Below are 21,093 nucleotides of genomic sequence, written 5' to 3' on the forward strand. Positions count from 1 at the left end.
CTAAAACAATTCTTTAAAAGTAATCATGATCTTTATGGCATTTTGTGCAAGGGGTCGGGGGGTCATTACGCAAAAGGATCTGCAATGCTGCCGTGACCCCTTACTTTAAAAAGTTTTCCCATAATGCATTGTGTCTGAGCAACTGCGTTAATTGGCTGCCGGGGGGCTCTGCAATGACGTCAGCCTCCCTCTGATGGACATAGGCCAGCAATACAGTGGCATCAACTTGTACTCCAATGAAATGCTTTGCTTAAACGAAATGCATTATGGGAAAACTTTCAACTCATTATTACATGTTTGGGTGTTTGTGAGACGCCATGTTTTTTTTGGAAAATGAGGGTTGTTCATGATTGGCTCCTGTCAATCAAGGGGCTGCCTGGTCCTCATGGACTCGTGCACGCCACAATATTGCCATTTTATGACATATGCAAAAATCTTTTTTTTCCTCTAAATTTAGTGGGTGTGGCTTATACACCGGACTTTGCGGTTCTATCCCTGGGAACTAATTGCATTTATGAAGAAGTCATTCCGTTACTTTTTTAGGACTGTAACTCGTAAGTGTAATTAATTTCTTAATCATATGAATGTACCGCAGTTACTGTTATGCATGCCCCGTATCACTCTTTGTTCGCCCGCATGTGACGCAATATATTCAAAGTCAAAACACGGAAATTCATAATAGATGCACACCATGTCAGAGACGTACCTGATGGTGATCTCAGCCTCGTCCCATTGCACCTTGGCCGAGGTGCTGCCTTCTTTCACCACTCCAAGCAAAGTCGCATGTCGCCCTGTCTGCTTGTGAACACACCGCCCACCGACTCGGAGGCCGGCATCCGCCCCTCCGATCACGGCCAAGACAGGCCACACCTCAGTGCAGAGTGTTCTCAGGAGGTGCTCCGACAGCTCGCCTAAGCCGTGCTGTCGTCCGTGCCGGCCCCTTTCTTCCTCGGTTCTCATTGGGGTTTCCTGGCTTTCTCGCTGGGTCTCGTGCTCCTCGCGGCTCTGCACGGAGCGACTCTTTTTCAGCCGCTGACCCACGCCGCTCCCGGAGGCGCTCGCTGACTCTCTGAAGCAAGGCTTGATTTTATAAAGACGTTCGATCATGGTTTTGTTGATACGATGTGTCCAGTCATCGGTGCGGTGTAAGATTCGGATTAGCTGTGTGGTGGCCTCGGCGAGGACGGTGGCCATTGGGCTGCAAACTGGGTCTCCGGGCAGCAGGTCCCGGGGTGTGCCACGCATTTGCATGTCGCAGATCTTAACCTAAAAGGAGGCCATGTACAATTACACAACATATACTGTAGAAAAATCTATAAAGTTGTCCCTTGCTACATCGCGGTTTGAACATCGTGTTTTGTTGTTGAGTACGGCCTATTTTTCTTAACTGCATAACGAAGCAAACTGTACTTAATCTTGGCCTAAATTAAGCATTTTTAAAGCATAAAAATGGCTACACCGACTAAAGGAACGAATACAGAAATGCAAGGCAGAAAAAGCCTTCTAATTGTGAATGCAGCATTGCACTTTGACCACTAGGTGTCAGTAATTATTCAGTGACGATGAATCCTGCCCTGCACACATCTGTCCGCCCGCCACTAAGGTCCCCATTTACTGTGATACACATAATCAGGGCTTTTATTTACACCTCAATGAGTGTAATTACAAGCGGCCAGTACAATACATGAATGAGAGAATAGCCACTACAGGAAGTATGCTGCCCCCCCCCCCATACCAAGCTTTGTGACGTCAAATTAACTTAATGCTGTCGCTTGTACTTATTAGTATTGTTATTAAATTGATTTATTTGGCTATTTTTAATCTTTTTAATTTAATTTAATAAAAATAATTAAATTTTATTTTATTAAATTTAATAAAATTTAATTTAATAAAATTAAAATAAATTGAATTCTGTATTAATAACAATTTAACAATTAATAACAATTTAATAAAAAATAATAAATTTTATTTTATTAAATTTAATAAAATGTAATTTAATAAAATTAAATTAAATTGAATTAAATAAAATTAAAAATATTAAAATACCCAAATAAATCAATTTAATAACAAATTAATTTAATAAAATTAAGAAAATTAAATAAAATTTAATTAAATTTAATATTGCTTTTCCTTGCCTAGTGACATCATAGCTCGTGTGCAAAAAAAAAGTGAAGATGCCAACAGAAGGCATGACTGTAATATTTCTTTTACAGAATGTCATCAAGCACACCCCCCGCCCTTACCTTCTCCCCTGGGTTACTGCTATAGAACATCACACAGGGGTACAGTTCTGTGGCATCCACATCCTCAAAGGCCAACTTGGGTTCCTGTGAAGTCACAAAGAAATGATTCACCGAGTCCTTTGTCCATGTTTGCATTGGCTTTTGTGCTTATATCCTTTACAGCCAACATCTAGACCTCCTCTCACCTCTCCATTCTTTCCAAACGAGATGGTTCTAGCCTCCATGTCCAGCACGCAAGTGATGTAGTCTCCCTGGGTAAAACTGGTCAGTGTCAGAGTTTGTTCCCCATTGTGATAGAGGTTGCCGCTGTATGCTCGGTACAACCACATATCTGACGTGGTGCGGTGGTTGAAGTCATGTACGGGCCATCGTGAAACACCTACGCACGTACCCTCGTTGCCACGGTTCTCCTTTACAATGTAAAACTAAGGGGGGGGGGATTGTTACTGCGGTATTTTTTATGACGCGGGACAAAATTAAGAGATCGACTTTTTACCTTCCATTGATAGCACCCAGAGGAGATACCGGTGGAGGCCAGGCCGTAGCCTTTTCCACCGCTGCCATGCGTCAGACCTTGCCCGTTTTCCACGACACAACACTGAGCCTTCTCGGGGTCAAAGGACACTTCCTGTACGGGAAGGTTCTCCTCCTCCTCCTCAGAATCTCCCTAATAATTGAAAAGATTGTCGTCCAGCAAACGACTGAGATAAATATGCTTGGTTTCTCACCTGGAATTTGAGTTCATGTACTTTTTCTTTCATCTGGACCGAGTGCTTGGCTTGAGCAATGGGAGCTTCCCACATGCAGTCGGACAGCAAAGAGAAGAGCCGCTCAACAACCTGGAAGACAAAGAAATCACATCAAACTCCAGCCTGATTCTTCAGACTACCGGGGATATTTACTAGCAACCTTAGTTGTAAGAGTTGGGATATCATAGTAAGAAAAAAAATAGTATTTTTCGATGCATTTTTGAGTATTCATGCAACCAGGTTATTGCACGTGTTTGATTTCTTGGTTTTCCTATGAAAAGTTTCCATATTTTGACATGACACAAACCCACCATTTGAACAGGGGTGTGTTGACATTTTTTTATATCCACTGTAAATGTCCCAGCAGTTATATGATTAACATAAAAATATATCATAAATTAAAGGCTTACTTGTGTCATTTGGTCATCTTCCATATTGGCCTCGCAGGCGGGTAGGACGGCCTCCAAAACGTGTAGCGCAAGAAGCCGAGTTCTTAGATTCCCCACCAGAGGGACCCCTAGATTTGACAAAAGGAGAGAGACATCAATCATCCGAGTATGCGTCCATCGCTCATCCGAGGTCGGGTAGCCGGGGCAGGAGACTGAGCAGGGAAGCTCAGACACTCGGGTTTCTACCCGAGATCTTGTCCTTTCTGGATCAGCCGTTAAACACCGATCCGCCACGTCGACAACCCCGGTTGTCTTACCTGAGGAGCATTTCTGTGCGGCGATATTGAGTAACACTTCGGTCCATTTGGGGGAGGCCATCTTGGACTGGATGGCTTTGGATGACACCACTCTCCTTAAGAAGACGAGAAAGTCTCCCAGGTGTAGCTCAGCAGTGTGTTGTTTGCGTAGCAAAGCTAAAAAAACAAACAAACAAACAATACAATTACATTATAAAATGACAAGCCGAACCAATCTCAGTTAGCATTATTATGGTAGCATTTTTTGCCTGTGATAATTTAGGGAACGAGACCCAAGTCCCTATTTACCGTATTTTCCGGAACTATAAGTCGCACTTTTTTATAGGTTGGCTATTCCTGCGACTTATACTCCAGAGCGACTAATAAATGAAAAAACTGTTTATACGTGACAAAAAAACTAAAAACTATGTTAGGAAAGCAGGAAGTGAACAAATGTAACAGTTAGTGATTGTAAAAGTACCAGATGGAGGGGTAGGATTTAATAAGCTTTGCTTCTTCCTACTCCTTTTGGACGTGTGGAACTGGGAACTGATTATGTGATGCATTCAATTGTAATCTGATGCATGTTCAAATGAAATTAAACCATTACCATTACCTTTTGTGTTCATGTTTATTTTTTGTGTAGCTAAATAAGGATTGTGTTAGCATATCTTACACCTATTCTGCCTGTTCTCTATTCTTTCATTAGTGTTAGAACTTGCCTTCCAAGAGGACGTGATGTAATAAATCATCGACTTATGTATGTTTTTTTTCTACCAAATTATGCATTTTTGTCCTTGTGCGACTTATAGTCCAGAAAATATAGTCGTTACCTCTGAAATCTTTCTTCTCAGAGTCCGCCGAGTCCTCTTGTTTGCCGTCTTGGTGCTGTTCAGAAGACAGGATGCTAACTCCTGCCTGTGACAGAAGGTTCTTCAGCTGGCTACAGAGGAGGTCCAGCAATGACTGGACAACCTTTGGACTTAATTTGTCCGCATATGTCCTGTAATGACATATGACATTGCAGAGCCAATGTTTTATGATCATGCCTACTGTATTCTTGGTTGATAAGCTACCAGTTACCCAGTACTGATGGCCAGTATCTGCAGCAGCCGGGTGGAGGCCACTTTGAGAGCGGTGCTGAGCTGGGATACTCCCGGTTTGTGTAGAAGCTGAAGCGGCTGTCCCAGCATGGTCTCCGTGCCACACAGCTGGGACAGGACGCTGAGTAACCCACTGGAGATAGCCAGGGAAACGTCCACTGGCTGGTAACGCACACTCAGGGCAAACACGGTCACCAGCAGAAGGCGCTGCTGGGCTTCTGCGTGGAACAAAACACAAAGGAGCAAAATGTTAAGGCCGGACGACTTGCAGTGAAGTTCAAGTCACGAGAGTTTCATCAATTTAGCACGATAATATAAAAACATAACACTGTACAACAGGGGTGTCCAATGTGTGGTCCGGGGGCCCGTTGCAACTTGCGGATGTTTTGTTGTTAGCTCGTGGCTCATTGTAAAAAATTCATTTAAATGAGAAAACAACAACAAAAATGGAAAAATCTAAATACTTTTGCAAGAATAAAGATATAAATAAAAATATTATATATAATTTTTTTTTAAAAAAAGTGTAATCAAACAAAAAGCATTATATATTATATAATATATTACTATATATTATTAGCAGTATTATATTATATTATTAGCATTCTGAGGAAAAAGAACATCAAATGCACTACAAATCAAGTGTATTATTTATTATAATATTATATATTTATTATATTATTATTATATTATTATTATTATATATTATTATTTTATATATTATAATATTATTTAGTATTTAATTTGAGTAGCATGAAGTTAAAATATTAAATATTAAAAAATAGAAATTAAAAAAAATTATATTAAATAATATTATGTTTTTTATGTTGTGGTATTATGAGAAACAAACAAAACAGCAACACTTTATTCTCGTAAAATGACAACTTAAACAATAATGTTTCTTTTAAAATATATTGAAACTTTATGCTCACTCATAAAATTATGACATTATTCTCATAAAATTGCAGCCTTTTCTCATTACATTACAACTAGCGATGTCTGATATTGGCTTTTTTCCTCCCGATATTTCCCCGATATAGTGGCCTCATCTACCATCAGGCCATTTTGAGCTGCGTTTATTTCCAAGATTTGATTACCTATGTGGTGCTTGTTCGCCTGCAACGCTCTCTCCAGTGTGACTGATAGCTGCTGGTAGATTTTATGAACCGCTGTCTGGATTTCCAACTGGAGGCTCCTCTTAGCTGCTTTGACGCCATCCTGGAAAGAGAGAACCGGCATGAACCGTGGGTACACGACAATCAGCTTTCAACTATAAATGGGCCATGCCGTTTGATGGCGGTCATACGTGACGGGATTTCTTGTTTGTCTCGAGATAACAGGGCAGGCAGAGGCAATGTTTGTCATTGACTAATATTTCAACTTGTTTGATGATTTGAAAGATTTAAGTGCAACAAACGTGTAAAAAAAAAAAAAAAAAAAAGAAATCAGAAATGGGCAAACACTTTTTGGCAACTCAGTTTTTATGAGACGTTTGGGGCCCGAGGCAATTGATTGTGTTTGCTTAATGGCGAGTCCACCCCTGACACTAAACACATTACAGTGATTACAGTGAATCAATCTGCGGGACACGTTGCTTGATAAAAGAAATGGTTCAAATCCCGCTGAATAGAGTAGAATAGAATAAGGCGAACTGCAGCAACACTGTTCCATTACTTACCTGATAGTGGTGCAGCTGCACACTCTCCCTCTTTTGCCCACCGTTGCCGACAGTCCCCAGGCCGAAACAACCAGCCAGAAACTGCAGCCTGACCGAGGTGAGTAGGGAAGAGGACTGGAAGGCACTGCAAGGACGATCTGTATTCCCTGGCTGGCAGCCTTTCTCCTCCATGCCAGCGATTAACACCACAATTTGATGGAGAGCTTCTAACCTCAGCTGGAAGACACAAAGCATGACATTACACGTGTGGCAACATTAAGATTATACAGTCATCCCTCGCCATTTTGCAATTCATTTCCATAGGATTAAAAAAAAATACTGAAACACAGTATCCGAGTTTGTCACCTCTGCCCTGCTCTGTTGCTGTTCCATAGCCAGGATTGTGGCCTGTGGACTGGTGGACATGCTTTCCTCTGGTTCTTTGAATGCTGGAGTCAGGCCAACATCACCGCTGATGAAGCTGATCATATTCTCAATCAGAGCATGAATACCAAGAGAGCGGTTCAGGTCCAGGTCTGATTCTTCATAGGAGTATGCTGAGCTGTAGCTGCGCTGGCGGCTCAGCTTCGCACGAAACCAGGACTCTGCCAGGGAGTCTGGAGAGCTATAAAGAAGACCTGAGGAAATAAAGAGCGAGTGAGAACAACATCAAGCCGGAATCAAATTTCTTTGACGGTTGCAACATGTTGTCAGAAGCACATAGCACGCATTCAGTGCAAAGCGTTGCTGTCCCACTGGAAAATGTTTATCACATACCGATTTCGGGTTGTTCATGCCGGCACAAACCTTCATCAGCCAATATGACTTACAGTAAAGTCTCGTTATATCGATATCGGTTAAAACGAATTACTACTTATTACGATACTATTTTCATTTCCCGGCAAATTTCTAGTTTTTTATGATATAATTAGCTCCGTTAGTACGATACCCGGTTATTATGATAATCCGGTTACTACGATGCCCTTTTCATCTCCCGCCAGCCAATTTGGTCTGCTTATATCGATACAAAAGCAGCTTAAATCAATCTTTGCTTAAGGATTTCAATACCAAAAAAGAACACGGCGAACGGCTGCTTCCAGTCAACTTTATTTTTCACACTTCCACCACCAGAGTGCAGCACACACAGCGGAAAACACCCGTCCCTCGCGCCTACCCCTACGGGTGGCAACACCTTCCCTATCGATAGTTCCGGGGTGAATTATGTCCCGGTAACCGGTAATCACTACAGCGTAAGTTTATTTTTATTTACTGTAGTACAAAATGTATTGTAGTACAAAAGCATGCTAGATACGCAATCCATGAACTCAAGGAGAAAATTACATGCCATATCAAAGATACGCCCACTTTTAATGCAGTTCGGCGCAGGATCGGATATATGGATAGTCCGGTTATATCGGTATTTTTTCCGACTCCCGAGAATATCGATATAACGAGACTTTACTGTATTTAGAATGGGCGCAGAGATCCAACTAGGCCATGTTCACACAAATACAAACATTTTAAAAACGCACAATTTCCTATGTATTTTTGGCCTCTTGTCCACATGCCAACATAGGTTTTTGGCTTTTGGAAAACTCCGGCTTGAGCGTGTGTGCAATATTATCTCATGTGCTTCATTATAAATGTAAACACATTTAAAGATACATGAAGGGATATCAAAGCAACACATGCACCAACAGCCTCACACATTTTTTTTTTTTTCAAATGAAGGACTTTAGCATGAAACAAATGAGAAAAAAGCCCTTGTGCCAGTGTCAGTTACTGGTACACAAGTTAGCAGCAAGATGTTTCTGTTGGGCAATAAGTTTATTCAAAGCAAATTATTGGACTTCCTTTTCCTGTAATCCGGTCAAACCCGTTTAAGTCGACACCCCGCAGATTGGTTGTGGACATAACCAAAAACACGCTTGATTATGCTGGCCATGCTTTTCATATGCACTTCATTTTCAAAATGTTAAGACCAGTTGAAAAATTGCAAGAATTATGCGCTATTGGATTGTAAGGTTTTGAAACAAAAATGGCAGTTATGGAACAAAAACGTTAAGTTGGCAGACCGAGAAAAATGTCACTGGTCCTTTTTTCACTTTTGTTTGCAATAAATTGCTGACTCAAATGTGTTTTGTGTCTCCCATTTCTCCTTTATTGAAGCTCTACCGAGACCCGCCTTAAGATCCAACAGTGCATATTGTCAAGTCACATCATTTTTCAGCTAGTCTTAAAATTTTGACCTGGAGTGTATGAACAAATCGTTCTTCTCGTGTTCGACTGTACAACTATTGATCATTTTAAATAAATTCATAAAAAACATAAGTGATAAATACATAGGTATATCGTCTTAGGCATTGTACAAGGTCAGGCAAAAATGATGTGACATGTTTGTAGGTTAAATAAAAGGCAAATAAAGTAAAGAAACAAAAAAGTGTTTTTATTTTCGAAAAGTACATATGCAATTTTTTTTCATATAACGCCATTTTGTTTTCATTGTTGAAAACAATGCTTGATTCAATCTTGGTAGACATGATCCCGTACCAGCTCCAAACACCATCTTGTTATGGGTTACCGACTTTGGAGCAACTGGATCGGCATTGAAACCGAAATCAACCACTGATTTGCTCCGCCAAAACAGAATGGCATTATATGTACTTTTCAAAAATAATTTTTACTTTATTTGCCTTTTATTTAACATACAAATGTGTCGGATCATCTTGGCTAACCCTGTATTAAGCAGGCATTGTCTAATAGTTGTATGACACTGCAAAGTGATTGGTTGCGGGATGAAACTAGCTTTGAGTGCTTACCTTTTACATAATTGCCGTTTATGCGCTCGCAAAGTAAACAGTAACCTACAGTACGTCGGGACTGAAATCGGCATATGTCCCTAATTATGTGAAATGATTGCGAGATGCTTTTGACAGATGAAGAGTCAGGTTAACTGGAGGAGGAAACATGCCATTGTTTACGTGCTTGGAGCTCCTCTTGTGCTTGGGGCACAACTGCCCCAAGAGAAGCAAATAAACTAGCCATACGGAGATCAAAAGACAGAAAGGCAAGAGTAACTTTGATACATAAAGATTTTTAAAAATAGTATCAAACTGTGGGGTTGTAATGACTTGTCAGGGACGCTGACTAGTACACATTAAAGAGCAGCAGCAAACAGTGACAACTGCTGAATCTCAGGCAAAACAGATCATTCTGGATGCTGAGCAAGAAACAATGGTGGCATTATCAATATGACAGAAAAAAGGTTTACCTCTCTTTTTGTGGGAGAATGCCAAGTCCAGGTCAACATTTCTCCTTCCACTCTATAAAAAAAAAAAGACCACGATAAAGACCAGGTATACAGTCACCATCACCACTCTAAGCTTTGAATTTCATGGCTTCACTCTATCATGGTTTTTCAAACATATTAATGAATCAATACGGCCTATAATTAATCAAGACATATGCACACATAGGCAAACTGTACGTATTTTTGCCCAAATTCAGCACTTTCAAGCATAAAAATGGCTAAATGAAGTCAAATTGAGAATGTTACTGTAATGTTAGGTGAGACACACAAGCACCAGACTTGGTCACCAGAACATTGGGCTTTAATTGCAGTTTTTAAATGATCTCACAACAGGCACCATAATCCCCGGCAGGAGCTACCGTTGCGTTCGTAATCCACGCCAGGCTGAAACTCAACTCTGAACCCCCGACGTCACTTCCTGTATGAGCCTATGTCCTAAATGGTTTTATTCATTCATTTCCTACCGCTTGTCCTCACAAGGGTCGTGGGGGAATGCCGGAGCCTATCCCAGCTGGGGTACACACTGACGCTGGTGGCCAGCCGATCACAGGGCACATATAGACAAACAACCATTCACACTCACATTCATACCTATGGACAATTTGGAGTGGCTAATTAACCTAGCATGTTTTTGGAATGTGGGAGGAAAACCGGAGTACCCGGAGAAAACCCACGCATGCACTGGGAGAACATGCAAACTCCACAGAGAGAGGGCCGAGGGTGGAATTGAACTCGGGTCTCCTAGCTGTGAGGCCTGTGTGCTAACCACTCGTCCGCCGTGCAGCCCTCCTAAATGGTTTAATTTCTGTTATTATGTGTACTATATTGGCTAATACGAGTGTAAAGGTATTTAAAGGGGTGTTATCGCACGTCTAATAATCAGGGCTCTAATAATGTTTAAAAACCGCATTTAAAAGGTGGTAATCAGGCAATATAAACAAATAATATGAAACTAAATTAAGAGTGATAATCTACACAGACATATCAGTGTTGTGTACAGGTATGTATGTGTGTATGTAATGTGTGTGTGTGACAGCATATGACCTACCAGATTATATCCCTCTTCGTCAGACTCAGGCTGCGAGATGTCTGACTCGCTCCTGGATTTGATCAGCCTGTAGCTGGGACTGCTTTGCACGGAGCGGCTCTCTGCGCTCAGACTCTCACTCCTGTAAAAACAAAAACAAAAAAAAAAAGTGGCCCGCAGGACACTAGTTTGAGGCCCCCGCCTTGATATGAAAGTTTAATGTTAGTGCGGCCCGCGCAAGTTTGATACGGATGCTGTATGGTATCATGTACCCAGAAAAAATTATTATCATGTTAAAGGTTAAATAACTGTTAATAGTTATCCTCCCTATCCGTGTGGAAGTGGTAAGTTTTTGGCTATTTAAGTTGAAAGGAAATAACTTGAAGGCTACCGTTTAGGTCGCTAGCTCTCTAGTTTGCGATGTTAGCATGTGTCTCAAGACCCTGCAGTTGCGCAATATGTTGTAAATAAAAATAATAAATAAAATTTTTTATTATAATTTTTTTAAATTATTTAGTCCATCCACGCAAACTAACCTGGTCATGAAGCTCAAACAGTCCTGATTTCCAGCAGCGGATTGTCCCTCTTCCTGGTTTTGCTTCGTCAGCTCCCCCAAAACGGGGCTCACCCCCAGAATTAGCAGGGCACAGCGGTGGATCACAGAGTTACAAGCCGCCGTGTACAAGTCCTGGCCTTCCGGGAGAACCGCACTGTCCCTTCTGCCCTCTAGAGATAGAATGGCATCCTCCTCTCCTCCTGGACCGACTCCTGCAACTGCGGTCCTGGAAACCGAGCTCGAGGCGACGCCGGCGCTGGTGGCCCTCTCTCGTTCCCGACTGCGAGCTACCTCCCGTGCTGAGAGGAAACATTGAAAGATTTCTGTGTTGTGCGACACGCACACACATACACACACATACACACACATAATACTAGGTTAGAGGACAAGCAACATGAAGCATCAATCAAGTTTACTCGCAATCGAAATGAAGCATTTTACATATGCATGCACATTTTAGTGTGCTCAACAAGCAATGTGATTACGTAATCCCACGTGATGCTAACAACCACATGGCCACATAACATTGACAAATCCATCCTGTGGCAATTTGGCTTTGCAAGTATCTTTTTCCCTCCTATTGTGTTACTTTGCATCGCAACTCATGAGGCTCGACTATTTTGCCGTGTGTGTATGCTAGCAGCCCAGCCTCCTCCTCACAGAGACAACGCAACTATATGACTGACAAAAGGGCTCACTCTGTTCGTTGTTGTTCTATGACTCATCCATGTGCTGAACTAATGCTCAGGGTCAACCTCTAAAAATCTAACTAAAAATCTGAATGAAAAGCAGGTTTGCCCGCCTCTGCTGGGCCCCTCCAGCCACATCCGCCGCCTTCTGAAGCGCAGCTGACCCCCCCTTTTGTCCACTCTTGCAAGTACAGGGTGTTGGGATGGGAGCTTTATAGCCGCTGCCCGACGGATGATCACAACACGAGCCTCAAACTCACCACAGCCTGCCAAGTGCTCGCTCACCCAATCCTGGTGAGACATCTTTTTTGTGGCGGGTTTTGCAGGGTGCAAAACTTATATCACTCTCACAAAGTGCTTTTTCACTAATAACCGGCAGATACCGATCGGTGGCCGATTGATGGCAGCACAGAAATCTCGTCATATTTTAATATCGCAAAATCTAAAGAGACCCCTACTAATAAAAACATAAAATTTGTATCAAAATATGTTTAATGCTTTTTTTAAGCCTTTATAAAAAAAAATGTACGCTGTAGAATTTTTCCACCCAAATAAACCATTCTGGATATCAAATTAAAGTACATTCTTTTGATGGCAAATGAAAACCCAATGATTCCCACTAAAATATGTGATGCCAATAACTGTAAATCTATGATATTCAATGTAATGTTATGTAATGTCGTCAGTAGAATGTGGTTAACGCTTGCATGCTGAAAGCATGGCGACATTTAACTGCACAGGGCAAAGTGCTTACTTCCAGCCGTCATGACTTCGTGCTCTCGGTCTTCCTCTTCGTCGTCTTGTTCCTGATGACCCTCTTCTCTCTCACGGTCGGCTCTTTCTTCCAATTCTGCCTCCTCGTCAATGGTGCGAGTGAATGAATGCTCCTGGGGATCCATGTCTAGAGAGTCCTGATTGTCTGAAATCTTCCCAGATGAGCACAAATGATATATTACTTTCATTTACATCGTAAAAAAAGAATTAATTCAGATTAATTCAGTTTACCCTATAGAGGAGTGATCACAACAAGTAATAATGTGTACATAATGTGTGCGTATGCAATGGTAACTTACCCTTCTCTCACGGGATGAAGATCGCGTCTGAATGAAATCCATATTCTTACACGCCAGCAGGCGATTTCGTACCATATAAACACTACGATAGACCTCTGCCAGGGACTTGGACGGGTGGTCTCTAAAAGGACAAAATGTTTTGACCAATTAAAGTTAAGTTGGGGTTGGCGTTAAAAAAAAAAAAAACGTACAAAGCTACACATTACCTCCCCTCGCCGTGCGCTTGTTTGAGCAACCCCGTGTGCTTCAATAAAGCGGATAACACAAACCTGGACACAGTATCTAACAGGGACTCGTTGCTTAGCGAAGCGCTGTCCCAGTCTGCAAAATAATACGCAGCATAATGAGCCCATGTAGCAGCGACAGTCACTGTACCCTATAGCTGGTTGAAGGCAGACCTTTGCTGATGGCGTAGTCTTGCATGCTGATCCAGAGGCTGTTGGAAGGTTCTTTGGAGGAGCCTAAAGCCAAATCCACGAGGACACTCAAGTCAGGGCGAACTGTGCAGTCAAAAGGCTTCTGTTCTTCATTGTCCGACAGCGCAGCCTCCAGCAAGGAGCTGATGGATGCATCTTAACCACGAAAAGTCACAAAAAGAAAAAGTCATCATCTCCGACAAAACAAAACTAATATTGAACTCGTAAAGACAGTAAACAATAAGCTTTAAATTTGACATTGCTTCACCGAGCTGTGGGACGTCCATCTCCAAGCCATTGCTGAAAAGCGGGGTTTTGAGCCAGTAAGCGGTGTCGTGCTCCTCCAAAGAGGTAGGGGCGCCCTGCAGCATCCCACCGAGACAACGTCCCACCAGTAAGGCTACCGTCCTCTCCAAGTCAACGAGCCACACCCAGGACAGTGCTGGTTGCGGCAGAGACATTCCAGAACCCGGCTCGGCAAAGTCTGACGTGCCTAGAAGTTAAGACGGTAATGCAAGAAATGATATTCAATGGTTTCGTTACCGTTGATGGGGGTGAAGCGATTGATGGCTTCAAACCCAGCGTTACGTTTCGTACCATGAAGAGGCCACTGCAGCTCCTGGTCCTCCAGAGGGGAGGCGGCAGGCAAGAGCCTATTGAGTCGGTCTAGCGGAGGCAGCAGGTCAAGAAGGTGGCTTAGCAAAGGCCTCGCCACAGACACGGGTAGCAGAAGTAACGAGTTGATGATCTGACACAGCATGCTGCCTGCCGCTGACACAAAGATCACATCTGGGAAGGACAGAAACATTGGGGACATTTTCAGAAAACTTGAAAATCTGAGAGTTACAAAGGAAAACTATTAAGGCATGGAGGAGTTTAGTTGGTGAAGATACCAACGAGGCAGCAGTACTAAGGTATTTTAACAGTAGTAACTCATCCGCACCTTGTAGCTTCTCGCGTACGCTGCCATTCCAGGAACTTTCTTTGATCAAAGTAGCTGAACGGGAGAAGATATCTGTGGCGTGAGGCAGAAGGAGCTGCAAATGTTTATGGAGCAGAGCTACGCTGCTGGAGTTCTGTAAAAAAATAAATAAATAAAAACACAATGCAAACACACAACAAGGATGTACAAAACGCCTTCTTGGAATCAGAGAGGCAGGAAACTCCGTAAATGTGGAGTAATGTGGAACCCGCTTAAGTCAATGCCACTCTGACTCATGTCAACATAAGCGGTTGTCGACATGACCGAAACCAAAAATAGCCACTGCTTGCACATTTACTTCTATTGCTTCCAGAAACATAAAATTAAAATTAAAATTAAAATTAAAATTAAAATTAAAATTAAAATTAAAATTAAAATTAAAATTAAAATTAAAATTAAAATTAAAATTAAAATTAAAATTAAAATTAAAATTAAAATTAAAATTGTAGCATGATAGCAACAATATTGTCTATGTCACACTCAAGTTGACCAACCACTACCTCTGACTGCCAATGACCAGCTGGAAGGATACAAAAGGTTTACCCGTATTTGTGCAGGTGACCATGCAATGGAATTTAAACCACAAATTGAAAAAGAGGCTTCTTGTTTGTGTCGGCATTTATACTCACAACAGCACAAAGTCAGTAGCTTCCATTTAATAAAAATCAAGTGGGTGCTCCATGTATGACACAATCGCTATTGAAAATCGCATGCAACAATATGTCTCTGTGCTTTCTCGCGCCTGATTGGCTGGGTTCACAAAGCAGAAGGGCAGAAACAGTGCAGCAAAAGCCGATGGGTAGAGACAAATAATGCCTCTCTACCGGTCACGACCGCCAATGTGCTGTGGGGAAACTACTCAACTCTCGGCTATTAATAACAAATTTTGAAGCTGGGGTCAGAGAATAATTGTTACGTAACATTTCAAAGGGGCAAGCGAGCCGATTGTGAATCATCCTAATATCATTTTTGATATTGACATTTTCAACCTGGCTTCCTATAAATGAGCTATTGTGTCTGAACAGGCAGCACATCCCCAAAAGCAGTTAGGTGTCCCTACCTCAGTCACGTTGTTAGTGTGGCAGTAGGCTAATAGTTGCTTCTGCAGGGAGCAGAGGAGCTGGTGGAGGTGAGCTGGTTGGCTGCTGTCGGAAGAGGACGTGCCCTGCTGCAACTTGTCGCTGTTTTTCTCCAGCTCACCAAAAGCCTGATCCTGCATGGGAAACAATAACATATCAGAACGCAAGCATTTACGGGGTCGCTCCGGAGTGTAAGTCACACAAGGCCAAAAAAATGCATAATTAGGTAGGAAAAAAAACAAGTCACATTTTTTTTACAGGTAATTTATTTTACAAACTACTTGACCAAAACAGACATTATGTCCTCTTAGAAGGCAAGTTCTATATAGAACAGGCTGAATAGGTGTAAGATATGCTAACACAATGCTTATTCAGCTACACAAAAAATAAACATGAACAGAAAGGTGTCCAGTGTTTATGTAACATGAACACTTTTTTCATTGATAAGTCGCTCTGGACTATAAGTCACAGGAACAGCCAACCTATGAAAAAAAGTGTGGCTTATAGTCCGGAAAATACAGTAAATTGGCCAAATTAAACAGATTCCCATAGTAAAAACCCTTTCACATTTTAATTGTATTCTGTTACAGTCATTCAAAGCCCGTGTCCAGTACTTACAGTGTAAAAACCAAGATTCCTCAGTAGCGTCTTCATGAGGATTTCCGCTAGATGTGTGTCGGGGTGGCCTGCTGGGGCACTGTAATCGGGATCTGGGGAAGCTGTAAACCCCAGGCCGCAGGTAAGCACCTCCGGGCCATCGGCAGGAACGCTGTATCCCAGGAGGGAAGCTACATGGGTGTGGTCCTGGAGACTGGTCAGGATGATGTCCAGCTGCATTCTCTGTGGGGACAAACACACACTTTTAGACTTCTTAGCTTAAGACAGCTAGCTCTGTTCTAGCCCTAGTCAGATATTCTACAGACTACAGCTAGTCAGACTAGGACCAGATAGGACTCGACCAAACTGGAACTACCTAGTCTTTGAGCATGAATTCATGATAGTACTAGACTGGACTAGGACTTGATGAGGTGTCCTGTCTAGTCTTTGAGCATAAATTGATGAAGCCTGCTCAGCTCAGCTCTAGTCTGACTAGACCAGGGGTCTCAAACACGAGGCCCGCGGGCCAAATGTGGCCCGCAGGACACTAGTTTGATGCTCCCGCCTTGATATGGTATGGTATCATGTACCCAGAAAAAATTATTACGCTTGATTAATGTTCATGTTAAAGGTTAAATAACTAACTGTTAATAGTTATCCTCCCTATCCGTGTGGAAGTGGTAGGTTTTTGGCTATTTAAGTTTAAAGGAAATAACTTGAAGGCTACCGTTTAGGTCACTAGCTCTCTAGTTTGCGAGTTAGCATGTGTCTCAAGACCCTGCAGTTGCGCAATATGTTGTAAATAAAAAGAGTATAAATGTGACTATAGTCGTGTTTTGTCATGTCTACAGGGCTCTAATAATGCTTTGTTCATTTTAATATGAAAAAAATCATTTGTCTACCCACCAACTATATGTGGTTTCTTAAGTTTTTATTATTTGCCGTTTTATTATTATTATTAGTATATTTATTTATTTATGACTGATTGATTGATTTTCTTTATTCTTGATTTGTTTATTTATTTTTCATCTTATTTTGTTTAGAAAAATAAAAAGTAAGATATTTTGTTTTTAATAAATAAAAAACATTTTTTTTTTTTTTTTGGAAAACCTGATGCCCAGTCTCACCCAAACCTGAGCTCCAGTGGCCCCCAAGTAAATTGAGTTTGAGACCCCTGGACTAGACAGAACTAGACGAGAGTTGTCTATGGTGGTTGTAGTTTCCATTGGTATTGAAACGTATCATTGGACATGAGTTTTGAATATTTTTCAAATATACTCATTGATAATATAGACACTTTTATGCAACCTCTACACTTGGCATGCATAGGGTACCTGTCCTTTGGACAGACTCTCCCATCTGTCAGGGCCTTGGGGCAGCAAGGAATGAAGAAGCTCCATTCTCTCTCTCAGTGGGGGCAGAAGCATGGTTGCTCCTACGGATAGCGTCTCAATCACTGCCTGAAAAACACACACATACGCATTGTCACCAGATCTGGCAAAAGCTTCCAATTTTCAACCGATTGCTGCATATAATTCATTGCTCAGCTCTTTTTGTAAAATGTGACTCAGTGTGACTCAACAACTGCATTACTATGACAAAAAATCAGACGCTGTCCGCTGGGTGTGGTGTTGTGTTTCATTACCTCCTGAATCTCATCTGGTACGGAAGAGTCCATCAATCTGAAGAGAAGATTCCTCAGAGGCCTGGCTTGCCGACCTAAGATACTTGTGGCCACTCCCCCGGCAAGGGCCAGAGCCAGATGATTGGACAAAAGCCGAAGGCACAGCTTAAGGAAGTTATGATGTTCCCTAAAAATGAAGGCAATGTATGAGCTTTATTTTGGGCTGCACGGCGCTCGAGTTGTTAGCGTGCAGGCCTCACAGCTAGGAGACAATTTGGAGTCGCTAATTAACCTAGCATGTTTTTGGAATGTGGGAGGAAACCGGAGTACCCGGAGAAAATCGGGTATAAACATGCAAACTCCACACCGAGATGCCCGAGTGGGGAATCAAACCCGGGCCACCCAGCTGTGTGGCCTGTGCGCTAACCACGTCACACCATGCGATTTAGTATGATTCCTTATTTATAAATAGAATATTTTCATAGTTAAACCTAAACATTATTAGAGACCTGAAGGCATGAAATAACACCCCTATAGTCACATTGACTCTACAAATTATCCAAAAAAGTGGACATAATAGGAGTGGCCAATTAACCTGGCATGTTCTTGGAATGTGGGAGGAAACCGGAGTACCCGGAGAAAACCCACGCATGCTCGGGGAGAACATGCAAACTCCACCCACACAGTGATGGCCGAGGGTGGAATAGAACTCTCCTAGCTGTGAGGTCTACACGCTAACCACTCGACCGCCGTGTTGCAAGTGTCGCAAAGAGAAACACTCCAGACTTCACACATTTTCTCTTGCAGAAATCTCTAGACCTCGAAAATAACACAACTAGTCTCCGTTGAATTTATGAAATACAGTAGCATAATAATCTCAAATTGACATTCATATCCAAATTTGCATGTACTGATGATGCACCGAGACATGACAGAAACATACATTGGGCAGAATAAAAGACAGGAAAGTGCAGCCATCTTTAAAGAGAATCAAGTTAGGCATATTTACCTGGATGAAGGGAAGGGCAGAGGAGGAACTTCGCTGTTGATGCCATCACAATAGCGGTCGAGAAAAGAGCGTAAGTGGGAGAAAGTACTTTCCTCCAGGTCAACACAGTAAGGTCTGTGCCAGGCAACCACTTGCCTAAAAAGCAAAAAGAATGTTTTTCATATTGTAAACAAACCAATTCGGGATACTGTGGCAAAAGAACGAATCTGACCTGTCTCTGGGGAGGGCTGTCCACGCCAGACTGTGGGACGTCCCGGCTGAGATCTGCTGTACAGTGACTCCATCCAAGCCTACCACCTTTTTGGGCTTTGTGATTGGCCCTGTGGAATTGCCCTGCCCACACTGGCCCATGGAGTTATTCCCCCATGCGTATACTTCATTGTCTGTAGATATTAGTTGGGTTGAGAAAATGCAATTTCATGTACTGCACTGAGCTCATTTGTGCACATTAAACATGTAATATTATCTAATAATGCAGTTTGTGGAATTTTATATGATGACCACGCTAATGTTCATTTGTTTACAGTAACTCGTGCTAATACAAGACAGCCCATTGTGTGTCCTGCGTTGGTGAAATGCAAACATCAACACAGTGACTAACAACATTTAGCACACATCGGGGACCAAATAATGGCACCCTGTTGTCAGTCGGTGCTGTTTATTGTTACCATCAACATGGATTTTTAAAAGAAATCGAATGGAAAAAAAAAAAATACCATGAGACAGAGCCAGGCAGTGACTGTCCCCGATGGAGATGTCCACCACCCTGGTTGTGGCGAGCTCCTCGATGAGTTTAGGTCTGAGTGCTGTTGCTTCCGAAGAACCGCAACCTAGGCAAGCACCGCAACCCCAAGCATAAACCTATAAACGTAAACATGACATGAGAGAACATCACTAAAGCATTCCTGTTTTACATTGTTCAATACAGTTGCACCCGTGTAATTTGACCGGACTTTGTCATGTGCCAGTACCAGTGGCGTAATGGTACAGCTGCTGCCTAAAATAGCTTTTAATTGGTCAGTTTGGTCAAAGACGTAGTGACCACAGAACAGCACATTATTTTCATGGTTCCAAGAATTCCTGCTAGGGTCAAAATTAGTCATTTTGTAACACGTGGCCCGCAGGACACTAGTTTGAGGCCCCCGCCTTGATATGAAAGTTTAATGTTAGTATGGCCCGCGCAAGTTTGATATGGATGCTGTATGGTATCATGTACCCAGGAAAAAATTATTACCTTTGATTAATGTTCATGTTAAAGGTTAAATAACTGTTAATAGTTATCCTCCCTATCCGTGTGGAAGTGGTAAGTTTTTGGCTATTTAAGTTTAAAGGAACTAACTTGGAGGCTACCGTTTAGGTCGCTAGCTCTCTAGTTTGCGAGTATGCATGTGTCTCAAGACCCTGCAGTTGCGCAATATGTTGTAAATAAAAAGAGTATAAATGTGACTATAGTCGTGTTTTGTCATGTCTACAGGGCTCTAATAATGCTTTGTTCATTTTAATATGAAAAAAATCATTTGTCTACCCACCAACTATATGTGGTTTCTTAAGTTTTTATTATTTGCCGTTTTATTATTGTTATTATATTTATTTATTTATTACCGATTGATTGCCTTTCTTTATTTTTGATTGGTTTATTCATTTTTCATCTTATTTTGTGCAGAAAAATAAAAATGAAGATATTTGAGAACAGTGGAATGTTTTATCAGAGCTTTTATTGTAGAAAATCGGAACCAAAGCACTGAAAAAGTTTTTAATAAATGCCCAGCCTCGCCCAGACCCTAGCTCCAGTGGCCCCCAGGTAAATTGAGTTTGTGACCCCTGCTGTAGGCTATTTTTCACTCACATACACTGAGAAGCGAAATGATTGCTTTGTGACTTAGGTGTGACTTAGGTGTGACTTACCTGTCCAGTGGACGTTAAGGCAAGAGAAGACTGGCTTCCGGCACACACTTTTCTGATGAACATCCCTTGTAGGGCTTCCACTACTTTTGGCTTGTAAACACGATTAGTATCACCATGACCAAGTTTGCCTGTAGGACAACAAATTTAATCATACAAATATGACGACGGTGTTTAGTGTCTGTTAGCCAACAATTGTGTGAAGCGGTTACAAACCATTGTCTCCTCCTCCAAAGGACCAGACAGTGCGGCCATCTTTTGACAACGCGATAGAATGAGAGCTTCCACATGACACTTCTCCCACGTTGCTGATGTCTTTGACCAAAGTGGGAATGTTTCGGCTGTTGCTGTCACCATGACCTGCATTTCACAAACACGACTGTTACATGACGGAC

The 21,093-nt window shown here is 41.9% G+C and overlaps 1 protein-coding gene across 11 annotated transcripts in view; it reads right to left on the reverse strand.

Moving 5' to 3' along the window:
- The window catches only part of herc1 (HECT and RLD domain containing E3 ubiquitin protein ligase family member 1), a 58,926-nt gene that overhangs the window by 31,621 nt on the left and 6,212 nt on the right, over window positions 1-21,093 (reverse strand). For 10 of the 11 annotated variants that reach the window (XM_078793386.1, XM_078793383.1, XM_078793389.1 and 7 more), the window contains exons 7-37: window positions 20,915-21,058; window positions 20,702-20,829; window positions 19,513-19,657; window positions 19,008-19,179; window positions 18,797-18,931; window positions 17,809-17,974; window positions 17,498-17,623; window positions 16,185-16,406; window positions 15,548-15,700; window positions 14,449-14,581; window positions 14,103-14,294; window positions 13,774-13,998; window positions 13,488-13,661; window positions 13,296-13,410; window positions 13,090-13,210; window positions 12,771-12,942; window positions 11,308-11,650; window positions 10,793-10,913; window positions 9,706-9,757; window positions 6,801-7,072; window positions 6,456-6,671; window positions 5,875-5,995; window positions 4,761-4,998; window positions 4,511-4,680; window positions 3,699-3,854; window positions 3,403-3,509; window positions 2,972-3,082; window positions 2,740-2,910; window positions 2,429-2,668; window positions 2,244-2,327; window positions 707-1,266 (exon numbers count right to left, since the gene is read on the reverse strand). In XM_078793386.1, the coding sequence (XP_078649512.1) occupies window positions 707-1,266; window positions 2,244-2,327; window positions 2,429-2,668; window positions 2,740-2,910; window positions 2,972-3,082; window positions 3,403-3,509; window positions 3,699-3,854; window positions 4,511-4,680; window positions 4,761-4,998; window positions 5,875-5,995; window positions 6,456-6,671; window positions 6,801-7,072; window positions 9,706-9,757; window positions 10,793-10,913; window positions 11,308-11,650; window positions 12,771-12,942; window positions 13,090-13,210; window positions 13,296-13,410; window positions 13,488-13,661; window positions 13,774-13,998; window positions 14,103-14,294; window positions 14,449-14,581; window positions 15,548-15,700; window positions 16,185-16,406; window positions 17,498-17,623; window positions 17,809-17,974; window positions 18,797-18,931; window positions 19,008-19,179; window positions 19,513-19,657; window positions 20,702-20,829; window positions 20,915-21,058 (5,485 nt within the window). The remainder of the gene's footprint in view (window positions 1-706; window positions 1,267-2,243; window positions 2,328-2,428; window positions 2,669-2,739; window positions 2,911-2,971; window positions 3,083-3,402; window positions 3,510-3,698; window positions 3,855-4,510; window positions 4,681-4,760; window positions 4,999-5,874; window positions 5,996-6,455; window positions 6,672-6,800; window positions 7,073-9,705; window positions 9,758-10,792; window positions 10,914-11,307; window positions 11,651-12,770; window positions 12,943-13,089; window positions 13,211-13,295; window positions 13,411-13,487; window positions 13,662-13,773; window positions 13,999-14,102; window positions 14,295-14,448; window positions 14,582-15,547; window positions 15,701-16,184; window positions 16,407-17,497; window positions 17,624-17,808; window positions 17,975-18,796; window positions 18,932-19,007; window positions 19,180-19,512; window positions 19,658-20,701; window positions 20,830-20,914; window positions 21,059-21,093) is intronic. The other variant, XM_078793384.1, reaches the window with a different exon arrangement.

Source organism: Doryrhamphus excisus, linkage group LG1 (genome assembly GCF_037039965.1).
Source record: "Doryrhamphus excisus strain RoL-2023G ecotype Guam linkage group LG1, RoL_Dexc_Guam_v1.1, whole genome shotgun sequence".
In the NCBI taxonomy this organism is placed as follows: Eukaryota; Metazoa; Chordata; class Actinopteri; order Syngnathiformes; family Syngnathidae; genus Doryrhamphus; species Doryrhamphus excisus.